The 12,581-nt window shown below is 41.1% G+C and overlaps 1 protein-coding gene across 1 annotated transcript; it reads right to left on the bottom strand.

The window, feature by feature from the left end:
• Positions 1-1,569: 1,569 nt before the first annotated feature.
• rpgra (retinitis pigmentosa GTPase regulator a) lies at positions 1,570-12,248 on the bottom strand. Its single transcript, XM_076111813.1, has 12 exons — positions 12,218-12,248; positions 11,810-11,935; positions 11,627-11,719; positions 11,156-11,218; positions 10,889-11,047; positions 10,578-10,727; positions 10,324-10,482; positions 9,241-9,396; positions 8,962-9,086; positions 8,582-8,758; positions 7,172-7,694; positions 1,570-3,725 (listed from the first exon to the last, which is right to left on the bottom strand). Exons 1-12 carry the CDS (start codon positions 12,246-12,248, stop codon positions 1,570-1,572), a joined length of 3,918 nt encoding a protein of 1,305 aa, XP_075967928.1.
• Between the last annotated feature and the right edge of the window lie 333 nt (positions 12,249-12,581).

The following is a 12,581-nucleotide window of genomic DNA, read 5'->3' as shown; positions in this document are numbered from 1 at the left end:
ACAAATTATGATATTGTTAGTTTCAAAAAGGCCTGTTTTCTAAGGGGTCATGGAGTTTCACAAGTAATCTTTTTTGATCAGGAGAAAATAACCAGGATGTGATTTTGGTATTGCTTTGGTATTTATAAACATTATAAGCTTTTGTTATACATTAAATACATTAGATACATTATATGGTCCTTCCAGCAGCTATAGATTCTCTCTCTCTCTCTCTCTCTCTCTCTCTCTCTCTCTCTCTCTCACTCACACACGCACACCTATAAAACGCAGCAATAACACAGTGGAAAGATTTTCCCATTTCAAACAGGGATAGAAGTTTACTGCCTGTTTCACTGTTTGCTAATGATGTGAACATTTTAATCGATTACGTCTTGACATTTGCACGGCAGTCTTCTACACCTGGTTATCATTCTGTTTCAGACACAAACACACACCGCAGGAGGGCGGGGTGAAAGTACAGAGCTGTTGAAAGACTGATCAGGGTTTAATTTGCACATGGTTTGTAGACCCTGGAGTGCGAGTCCACACATGAAGGTGTTGAAGGTGGTGAAGTGACTGTGAGAGCATCTCCTGAGCTGTAATTATGTAATGTGGGTTCAACCGACAGTTTAGCTGAAATGTTTCTGTGAGGTCAGGTGAACAAAGAGTTAGTCGACCCTTTGCTTTACTTTGATGTGGTGTTACAGACAATGATTTGGGATTAAGATTGTGTCTGGGTTTAGCTTTATTGTCTTTAACTGTTGTTTTCACAGACTTACAGTACACCTAGATGGTGTTCATTTTGCATATATTTTGGGGATTTTTTTTGAAGGTTCAGCATCTAAAAGCATTGATCCCTACCCAAACACACACTGTGCACTTGTACAGTCTGATCTTGTGTAGTGTGGAGTAGGAGGAAGTGAACTTCTGCAGCCCGCTCCTCATCTCTGCTCGAGGCTAGCAGCTTAGAGCTACATTAGCCGCCACTAGCACAACCGAGTCTCAAACAGAACTTTTAGCAGTCGCGTAGCATTGTGGGAAATGTTGGCACCAGGTTTTGGTAAGGAAGAAGACTGATTGGAATAAAAACAATGATTGATCCTTCTTTTTTTTTAATTCTCCATTGTGACAATGTTATAGAAGTTCAATGCCAAAACATATAAATGAGCCACTCCATTGCTCTGGGCTCCTTCGTGGGCATTGTAGATTATTTTGAGTCAATCCCACATACATCACTCTGCTGCCTTCAATAATCAAATGTGTGTTAATCACCAAATTAACTATTTTTCTGTATAGCTTTGAAAAATGAAACTATTTGTGAGACAAATAAAATGAATGCCTTCAGTAGGAATGAAGCTTGGTGCCGGGTGCCACACACAAAGTTGGGAAGTCGTAAATATTGAGAGACAGACTAATGCATCGTTAGTTTTGGTCTAATGCGATTTGTTGACAATAATAATACTATAGCAACAGTTATATAATATATCAGCAGATATCAACAGTCACAGTGAGCAGGTTTCATTGTACTGCATGGCCCTTGTGGTGCTGAGTCCGTGTCCTTTCAGTTAAACACTGTTTTGTACATGAACCTCACTGCAGATCGAGGTACTGAGGCAGAACATCGTTCCAGAACTGCTGAGAGTCGTCTTGTTTCTTCTCTCCTGCAGCGCTCCGCTTCGTCCTCGGTGCTGGTTTGGGTGTTTCTTTATGTTGTTTGTGTTTTCTGTCAGGAGGCAGCTCCTGCAAGTTTTTTGTTTTTGTTGATTTGACCTTTTCCTCCTCCTCCTCCTCATCCTCCTCCTCCTCCTCCTCCTCCTCCTCATCTCCTTCTTCCTGCTCCACCTTTGTATTTCCCTCTTTTTCTTTCTTATGTTCCTCCTCTTTAGCATGTTTCTGGTTATGTTTGATGTTTGCAGCCTTTCCTTCTTCCTCACTCTCCTCCTCTTCTCCCTCCTCCTCTTCTTCGTTAGCTTCTTCCTCACTCTCATCTTCATTTTCCTCAGAATCACTACCTTTCTTTCCTTCAAGGTGTTCCTCTTTTGTGTCTTCTCTCTGATTTCTGAGTCTTGTCTCTGTTTTTGGTTTAATCTTTGTGTCATTCTCCTCTTCCTCCTCCTCTTCCTCATCATCATCATTGCTCTCTACCATCATCTTTTTAGCCTCAATACTTTTCTCTTTTGTTTTTATTTTTTCCTCCTCCTCAACTTCACTCTCTTCCTCTTCTCCTTCCTCCTCTGCTACCTCCTCCTCACCCTCTTCTTCCTCCTCCTCTATAACCTCCTCCTTACTCTCTTCTTCCTCCTCACCCTCTTCTTCCTCCTCCTCTATAACCTCCTCCTTACTCTCTTCTTCCTCCTCACCCTCTTCTTCCTCCTCCTCTATAATATCCTCCTTACTCTCTTCTTCCTCCTCACCCTCTTCTTCCTCCTCCTCTATAACCTCCTCCTTACTCTCTTCTTCCTCCTCACCCTCTTCTTCCTCCTCCTCTATAACCTCCTCCTTACTCTCTTCTTCCTCCTCACCCTCTTCTTCTTCCTCCTCTATAACTTCCTCCTTACTCTCTTCCTCCTCCTCACCCTCTTCTTCCTCCTCTATAACCTCCTCCTTACTCTCTTCTTCCTCCTCACCCTCTTCTTCTTCTTCCTCCTCTGTAACCTCCTCCTTACTCTCTTCTTCCTCCTCACCCTCTTCTTCTTCCTCCTCTATAACTTCCTCCTTACTCTCTTCTTCCTCCTCACCCTCTTCTTTTTCTTCCTCCTCTGTAACCTCCTCCTTACTCTCTTCTTCCTCCTCACCCTCTTCTTCCTCCTCCTCTATAACCTCCTCCTTACTCTCTTCTTCCTCCTCACCCTCTTCTTTTTCTTCCTCCTCTGTAACCTCCTCCTTACTCTCTTCTTCCTCCTCACCCTGTTCTTCCTCCTCCTCCTCCTCCTCCTCTTTCTCACCCTCTTTTTCCTCCTCTGTAACCTCCTCCTTACTCTCTTCTTCCTCCTCCTCAACTTCTTCTTCCTTCTCTGAAACCTTCTCATCCTCTGCATCAACCTCATCTTCCTCTACCTCAATGTTTTCTTCCTCTTCAGAATCAGACTCTGCAGCGTCACTTCCGTCTCTGTCCTCCTCTTCTGACTCTTTGCTCTTGCTGCTCCCCGAGTCTTCACCGCTGACATCGTCCTCATCCTCACTCACCTCACTCTCTTCCTCTTCTTCTTTATTCTCTTCTTCACTGGATTCTTCACTTTCATCCTCCTCTGCTGCCTCACTGCTTTCTTCTTCCTCCTCTTCAGTCTCAGTGACATCACCCTTCTTAATTCCTTCATCCTCCTCGTCACTGCTGGAGCCTTTTTCCTCATCACCATCTTCTGCTGCAGTTTCATGATCTTGCTCTTCCTCAGTCCCTCCCGTAACACTCTCCGTTTCCTCCCCTAAGTCATTGCTACTTTCACTTCCCTCCTCGTCTTCTTCCTTGTCTTCCATATCGCTTCCACTTTCTTCATCTTCCTTCTTTTCCTCTTCATTATCTGTTTCTTCTCCTTCATGATCCTTGTGGGTTTTCTCATTGTCTTCATGTTCTTGCCGGGAAGTTCCCGCATCTGTGTCACGATCTGTTAGTGAAAAGTCTTCACCCCCGTCACTTTTCATCACCTCCTGTTGTGACCGAGTGGTATCATGACTTTCCTCTTCTTGAACTACATTCTTCTTGACCAGACCGACTTTCCTTGTGCTTCTTTCTGGTGAATTTGACACTTCTGTGGAAGAAAAATGTGATAATGTCGAGGAAAAAGAAGGTTGCATAACTGCACTCTGCTTTGTGAAATGTTTCACTCGACACGGTGTTTTCGGGGTTGTAGAGGTGACCGTGTCACTGTCGGACTGGAAACCCCCCACGCTTGTCATTGCCTCACTAAGCACCCCCATAGCTGCACCTGCTATCCCTGCAGCAGGAAGAAGACAGGCTGCGGTACTGAGGATCTCCCCCCACCTTGGCTTTTCTTCAGTCAGGCTCTGAGTATCCTCTCTGTGTGTTCCAGAAACAAGCAGATCCCTATCAACAGGTTCTGGGTCTCGAAGGGGTTTTGCTCCGCTGACGGAAACCACCTCTGTTCCCTGAGTGCTTTGTGGGGAAATGGGGTTACACAGCAGTTCAACCTGTGTATCCTGCTGTGATATCAGCGAGCTGGAAGCTTCAGTCTCCTTACTCCTTGGTTTGGCCCTCGTATTAAATTCAGAGTCTGCTTCTCTGATTTCATCCCCTCCTTCTCTACCTGGATTTGTTTTTGCCTTCAGTTTAGACTCTATTGACTTGATTTTGTCATTTACTTCAGCGCTGTCACCTTCAGGTACCTTCTGCTTATCTGCAGTTCTACCTCTCGTTTTTTGAGCTGTGTTTTCTACAACTTTTCCTTTGCTTTTACTTTTAAATTGAGTATTCCCTGTATATTTCATCTTCACAGGTGTAGATGTCACACTTTGAGTTTTCTTAGTATCAACCTGAGCAGGTGTGGTTTCTTCAGTGGTTTCACTCTTGATTTCTGCATCTTTTTCTACAGGTGACCAACTTTCACTTCGGACAGACGGGCTGGTTGTTTCATTTCCTGTAGTGATCTTAATAACATGAGATGTCTGGTCAAAAGCTGATTTATTTTCCTCCTTTTTTGGTGTCCCTATCAAGTTTTTCTTTAAAGTCACGGCTTCCATATCCTCTTTGTTTATATTGCTTTCTTTCACATTTCTATTTCTCCTGTCATTTGCCTTCAGTTTCGTCGGTCTCTGCTGTGCTTCAGTCAGTGTCTTCCTGACAGATTGTAGAGTTTTTGAGCTTGACTCTGATAGTTTTGGTGATTTAAAATGGGAGGGTTCCTTTCGCGCCTGTCCATAAGTTGTCACTTTATTGGACTGCTTGGTGATATTCTCTTTGCCTTTAGATGAGGCACTTTTAGATGCGTTTTTCAGACTCTTTGAGCTCATCAGTGAAGACACTTCTCTCTTCAAAGAGCCTTTCAGGAGCTCTGTGGGTGAGGCCTTGAGAGACTTTTGTCCTGCCTTCCCATTGAACTGAAACAACTCTGCTTCTTTCGTAGTTCTTCCAAGAGCCGGGCCTTTCTTCTTTTCCTATAATAAATCAAAATAGGGATGTAAAAATAAAAATAAACCTGGCGGAAAAAAGTCATAATTGTGATAATTGATAATTGTGTGTTATAAAAAAGGGCCAAAGGAAATCTGAACAAGCACCGCAGCAGACCTGCAATCAACATTACTGAATGTGTAGTTGTGGCATTTAATGTTTTATGTGTTTTACTGCCAAAAGCATGTCAGCACTAGTTTGAGGAAGCTGTTTCTTGTTCAATAAAAGAAAATTTCTGCATTTCTTTTTATATATGTTGCAGTAGATTTTGTAGGCGTAGATGGATTAAAACGTACTGAATATAATTACAAATATACATCAAAATGTTGGCAGCAATACATAAGAAGATTATATATTGCCAGTGAAAAGTATATTTTGGATCTCATCATCATATAAAAATACATTTTGGTACATTTTTGTACAATGTAATTTGAAATGTCATAAACAGCAGTTAAAGCCAGTGGTTGAATGTCACTTAGTGTATTTACTCAAGTACTGTACATAAGTAGAAGTTGAGGTAATTCCCTTTTGTGCAACTTTATACTTCTACTCCACTGCATTCCACGGCTTAAACATATGAAAAACGATGGGTTTTCTTTGCAGCATGAGCGCTGTGGGCACACATGATGTGGAGCACTGATTAGTCATCAACAAATCTGTCATCAGCCTGAAATGCAGATGTGGGAGGAAGGTAAAGGGAACCTTGGTGACGAAGGAGAGAAGATGAAAGGAATCCTTATTTTACCATCTGCATTTGAGATTAACAGACGGTGGTTATTTGGGGGTCAGTGGTGTGTGAAAACAGACAATTAATCACTGTCACAGCAGAATGTCTGAACTGTGAACTGTGGTGCACCTCTTTAGAGATATTCATCTCCGCCACACATTTAAGCCCACACATATATGACACACAAGTAACTGGACATTTACTCAAGTAATACAGTTCAGTAAATATTGAGGTACATGTATTTTACTTGAGTATTTTCATTTCCCAGTGAAATATGTGTAAATATTTACACATTTTACACTCTTTTTTTCTTTTCTTTTTTACACCTGAAGTTGCTATAGTAAGATTTTACTTTCAAAACTTCTCAGCACACAAAATCAGTAGTTATACTTAAGTAGGATTATGAATGTTTTTACTTGTAATGAACAGTTTTTAAAGTGTGGTACTACTACTTATATACTCCTTCCACCACTACAGACACAAGCCCATTGAACATTACAACTAAGGCAGGAACGGGTTACTGAACACCGCATGTTGCACTATGACACACAACAACGCAGGAGACTTTTTCACAGCTTGCTTCATCTCTGGCTGTGGAAACACTGATGAGATGTGGCAAGATTCCTGGAAACTTTCCCAAAGCGTTTAATGTGTGTGTATGTGTGTGTGTGTGTGTGTGTGTGTGTGTGTGTGTGTGTGTGTGTGTGTGTTTGTTTGTATCTGTCAGAGTGTATCTGAGGCTGGAGCCCAAACACATTTGTGTATTGGCAGAGGCAATCCTAATCTCTGAATCTACTTTGAGGGGGGTTCATCACACACATTCTTGGGATAAAAGCAAATGAAAGGGGAAAATTAAGAAACCATAACACTGAATTCAATTTCATATTTCACTTCAATGTTTCACCAAATGGAAAATGTCTCCACAGACACAGTATGTATGCTGACCTATGCACATTTCCTGGAAAAGTCAGTGAGTGTTCAACATTGCTGCTTCCTGCCCTGGAGTGCACATAATGTAGACCACAACCAAGAAGCCTAAAGAGGAAAATAACATTCAACTGACACCAAACAACATTCAACTGACTCTGCGTTTATGACTTTGCGGACAATATATTCTATTACTCTACTAAGACATTAATGTGAAACCAAACTTCTCTCACCATGTTTGGCAAAAAGTCAGAGTTGACTCCTTTCTCAGAGATATTCTCTTCCACTGCAATTTGTCTCTGAGAAGTTTCTCCCTCTGCAAAAACCGACAGTGATTGGGTTATTGAAACAGCTGCACACAAGAGTATCTAACACAAGATAAAAACTCAGCTCATCAAATTAGAGGTTGAAAATACCTGTTTTAGGCGAGGCAGCATGCTCCTCCTCACTGAGAGGTTTGTTGGAAATCTCACTGGAGGGTCTGGTGGGGCTGCAGGGCTCTTTAGGTGGTAGAGGAGATTCACCAATTAAGGCCTTTTTGGCGGTTGCCACTCCATACAGTCTTCTTTTTGCAGTCCTTTTATGAGATACTAGGATGCTATGTTTAGTTATAGTCTTTGGCGACGGTAGGGGAGAAGGCAGCTCTTTAGATTTAGACTCAGAGGAAGCAGCAGTAGAGGATTTATTCTGAAAGGTGTTTGATGATTGAGAATGTGGGCTCGATGGCTTAGAGGATAACACTGGAGATCTGGGGGAGATTGCTGGGTTTAGCCTTGCTTCTGATTGTGGTTTCGGGGATGATGAAGGGGTGGCAAAGTCCTTTGAGAGTGTTTTAGGGGTTGCGATATTTCTGGACGTTTGCCAGGAGGTGTTGAAGAAGTCAGAATTTAGACGTGGGAGGTTGTGAAACATCTCTCCAAACTGCTCCGCAGAGTTTCCCTGGAAGAAAAGAGAGGAAAAACAGCAACAACAAAAAAAGTGAGTAAAAGGTTTGAACCACATCGATGGAGTTCCTCCAACATGTTAGTCTGCGGCACTGCAGCAGAGCTACAACTTGGTGTAATACTGTCTCCTACTGGAGTTAAACTGTGATTACAATGATCTAAAGCTGAGACAACAAACTTTCTGCAGGGTTCACATAGTTAAATAAAATACTTTCTAATACCACATACAATGCAATTTAATACTTGTTCACAATCATACTGGTCAAAGTATGAAAGTATGATGGCTAACCAGTAGGGACTATTGGGCCTAGAATCAATTCCCAGCAGTATGTAAAAAATATTCCCAAATATATAACTAGTGAAATAAATGTGACCAGAACCCAGATATGCAGCATAAAATATATAGATTAAATGATAATTAAAAAAAGATTAATTCATTTAAGTACATTTTAGAGCTGCAATGATTGGTCAATTAATTGATTGGGCGATCAAAAGAAAATTTATTTGGCAACTATTTTGATTAATTGATCATTTCAGTAATGTTTTGATATTTAGAAATGTGAGAATATGCTGCTTGGGTGGTCTTAAAATATAACAAATTGTATATTTTGGACTGTTGGTTGAACAAACCAAGACATTTATAGACGTCATCTTGTGCTCTAGGATTATGTGATGTGCATTTTGTACTATTGTCATTTTTTTTTTGGTGGACCAAACAATAAATCGATCAATGGATAAAATAATCAACAGATGAATGGATTAGGAAAACAATCAGTAGTTGCAGGCCTAGTAAATGACCAGTGTGTAGGATTTATTGCCATCTAACGGTTAAGTTGCAGATTGCAACCAACTGAAAATAAGTACCACGGTGTAGGTTCTCACTTTTTCTCTGTGGCGGGCTCGAGCAAAGAGGGCCAAGAGTGGGACTGTTGGATTAGGATCAATCAAAGTGTCCAGCAGAAGCATTTCTGTGTAACTTGGCTCTAAAAAGTTTTCTGTGACATCCTCTTCTGGTCTGGGTGCAGCCAGTACCAGCATGTGGTTACCACCGCAGGACACCTAAACGTACGAAAACACAAGGACTTAATGTAGTTTATTACAGAGGATCCTCTTAATCTGCAGACACACAGGATAAACCACTTGGGAGGTGGACTACAGTCAGACTCTGTGGTTTTATTGTTTTGCTAAAGGACATTAGACAAACACACAGGTGGAGCTGAGGATGACACGACCACCAGAGCCGTTTCATCACATTCACTTACTAACTGAACTCTGTGCTTGAGAAAACGTAAGCAGAGTGTCGGGCTGAACTGGTTGATGAAGTTCTCCACCCCTAAACCCAGTTTCCCATGCCGACCATCACCAAACGTGTACAGGAGCCCGCTGTCTGTGGAGGACAAACGCTTTACATCAAGTTTGAAGCTTGTGTTCAATCGCTTCACATTTAATTCAGATGATCAGGAAAACACACAAAGGTAAACAGGCAGCACTATCTTTAAACACCATCATAATGACTAGAATGAGCTTCAGAGATTACTTACTTGTGATCACAGCGGTGTGGTTCTCTCCACAGGCGACATGTTTGATGCTGCTGTTACAAAAGTGCTCCAGTGGTTTTGGCAAATCAGCTTCAAACAGAAACGTCCCGTGGCCCAGCTGACCGTACTGACCTCTGCCGAACGTGTACACATTCTCCTCTGGCACGGCAAAACAGACACAATGGAACAGACTGCTTTGACGAACAGCAGTGGTGGAAAGAAAGTACATTTACTGAGTATTTTCACTTACATTTCAGAGAGAAATACTGTACTTTTTACTGCACTATATTTGATTGCTCGGGCTACTTTGTAGTTTGCATTGTGCAAAATTTGCAAACATCTTAATCTTCCAAGTGATTTGTGTCTAATATTGAGCTTGTTTTGATAGAAGTCAAATTGATGCATTTTCTTCAATCGTGTGACATTTCTCTTAAATTTTATAGCAAATTCCTTATTCTGTCTTCTTTCAAGATTTTCACACTCTTCTCTAAAATATTCTTGAAGTTGATTTCTGTTGAAAGCATTAAATATTAAAATGCTGCTTTGAGGGGTTCTGTACAAGGATGAGGAAGGGGCAGACGCATGTTGTTGATGTTATGCTTTTTTTCATATTAAGATGATTATTTATGTGTATATGTTAATTATTTAAGTTATAGAAAGGGGTAAGTGTTTACGTCTGCCTACTCATTTTCAGATAAATATTATTTACTCATTTAGAATGTATTCTATATATTTAGTTTTCTTATTATTTGTGAAATGTGCAAAATAAATAAATCCATCTATCTATACTGATCTGCTTACATGTGTGGTGATACAAATTCACTAAAAAGGCCTGTCTGCATAATGAGTACTTGTAGTGAAACTTTAATTACATTTTGCTGAAACTGTACTTTTAAGTAAAACTATAAATGCAGGACTTTTACTTGTGATAGAGCGTTTTCCACACGATGGTATTGACACTTTTACTAAAGTAAAGGACCTGAATACTTCTTCCACCACTAACAGACTGTATTCCTGATATACGTCAAATATAAATGATAAAACAAAAAAAAGATGTCAGCAGAAAAGTGTCTGTACTAAACCTACCTGTAAGCGCCACCGTGTGCTCCCCTCCACAGCACACCTGGGTGACATGACCCAGAAACCCTTGCACCCGCTGAGGGACTCTGTGATTGGCCAGCTGCTCCACCTGGAGACCAAGCCTTCCATTCGCGCTGTCGCCAAACGTGTAGAGATCTCCATCCGCTAGAGCAAAGCCGACACAACACTGGAGTGTGAAGGCTGGTTAAATGAACGCTCAAACTGTCTCTCGTGCTGTGTTTGGTTGGACTGTGTTGTACCTGTGACAAATGCTGAGTGGTGGTACCCACAGGAGACCCACATCACCGCCTCCCCAACATCCACCTCTGTGGGTTCTGCTGCAAAGCACTCATCCCCTAAACCGATCTGACCCACGGCGTTGTCTCCCCACATGAAGAGCCTCCCGTCCTCTAACAACACACGCACACACACACAGACACACACACACAGACACACACACACAGACAGAGTAGAACATCTAACATCACACATACAAACAGTTTGGACTTTAGCCAGAGCATGTTGATCTGATGGAGACACTTGTTACATTATTACTTGTCACTGTTCAGACCTGTTAAGGCAGCTGAGGTGTTGCATCCTGCAGAAAGCATTTTGATTGGTGCATGGTCACAGAAGGGATGCAGCAGGCGAAAGGATGTGGTGTTGTTGCAGTGGCCCAAACCGAGCTGGCCCTCCAGGTTAATGCCAGAAACAAACACACTACCCCGCCCTAAATATATACAAAAACCGGACTTTTATACAACCAATTCTGGGCCCTTCTGTTCTGTATTTAAGGAATGTCATATGAAATTCTGATGTTATTTGTTAATCATCTTACATGTGCAGACAATTGTGTGATACCTCCCACAAGCTACAAGCTTCACCTTCTCAGACTTTAAGGCTGAAAGGAAAATACAATGATTTTATATACAGCTTGTAAGTGTTATCTCAACCTATAACAATAGAACATAAGTTATATTATATGTTGAATCGTTAATCTGAATCTGCAAAGTAAATAAGGTTATTAGATATACATAGTGTAGTAGTAGTGTAGTAAAAAGTACAATATTTGCCTCTTTTCTAGTGGAGTAGAAGTACATATATAAGAAAATGTAAAAGACTCGAGTATGATACTTGAGGACAGTACTTGTGTAAATGTAGTTACTTTCCACCCCAGTACAAAACAAGTGATTTGACGATGTTAGCTTGACTAGACCAGGTGATAAAAGGATTAATCGAGAAATAATTAATAATATTAATCAATAATGAAAATAATCATTGTTTATATTTTTGGTGGAAAATAACTCACCTTTCACAGAGGCAGGTTTGCTGGCAGCAGGCTTAAATCCACGCCCCAGTTGGCCCCAAGAATTACCACCAAACATGAGCAGCCTGCCATTTTCTGCTGACATAAGAATCATTTAATTACACAAATATTTTATGTTGAACACAGCAATAATTCACTAATAAACTGTGCATAGTTTGTCTGCACCTGTAATGACAGCAGTGTGCTCTCCTCCGCAAGATAGATGCACTGGCTGGTCATTCTTCAACCAGAATTTACTAGGCACATTGTCAGCAAAACTGCTCTTTCCAAATGTGAAGATGGCTCCTGTTTCTGAGGACAAATGTATGATTCATCTCTGTTAACAGCCTTTGGGAAAGGTATATTTAACACTGTGCAGGACTCAAAGGCAGCACTCTTCTGTAAGTTAACACCAGCTAAATCCCAACCTGACATCTCAAGCCATTTAAGTAGCAGCCTGACAGAAATAGCAACAGGTCAACCACACACACACACAGAGGATATGTGGACACCGTTTGTCCAACGGACAGGTAAGTATACCATTCATCAAGATAAGTGTTATATATGCTGGTTAATTGTATAAAGTGCTCTCACCGGGTATGTCCACATCGTCCTGTCCCGTCATCTCCACTGCTCTCCTCACACCTCCTCACCTGCACCGTATGTCAGTCACGGTGCTGAATGACATGAAGATCACGATGACTTAAAAGAGGGACAGGTGATAGCCAGCTAGCTGCTGTCCCTGAGCCAACCATGGAAATAAAGTTAGTCATAGGTGAGGAATATTAATATTTAAAGTAGCTTAGTGATCAAAGCAGCATATCAATTAATTCAACACCATGACAAAACACACTCAAATGAAAACAAATTGTTTTCATGTATATATATATATATACATGTTAAAATGTATCAAACACATCTATGACAAGTAACAAGTATTCTATATTTAGAAATATTG

This window comes from Anarhichas minor, unplaced genomic scaffold, assembly GCF_050575085.1.
Source record: "Anarhichas minor isolate MPS153535 unplaced genomic scaffold, ASM5057508v1 ptg000004l, whole genome shotgun sequence".
Classification (NCBI taxonomy): Eukaryota; Metazoa; Chordata; class Actinopteri; order Perciformes; family Anarhichadidae; genus Anarhichas; species Anarhichas minor.
The sequence above is the reverse complement of the archived record's forward strand: the minus strand, read 5'-3'. Positions and strand labels throughout refer to the sequence as shown.

Bases quoted from the DNA above. Each gene is read 5' to 3' on its own strand.
- rpgra (XM_076111813.1), bottom strand. From the start codon at position 12,248: ATGACGGGACAGGACGATGTGGACATACCCG. The intron at 11,048-11,155 runs GTAAGATGATTA...GTATATATTTAG, and splicing joins TCACACAATTGTCTGCACAT to GGCGGGGTAGTGTGTTTGTT. The intron at 7,695-8,581 runs GTGAGAACCTAC...CTTTTCTTCCAG, and splicing joins GAGCCCGCCACAGAGAAAAA to GGAAACTCTGCGGAGCAGTT.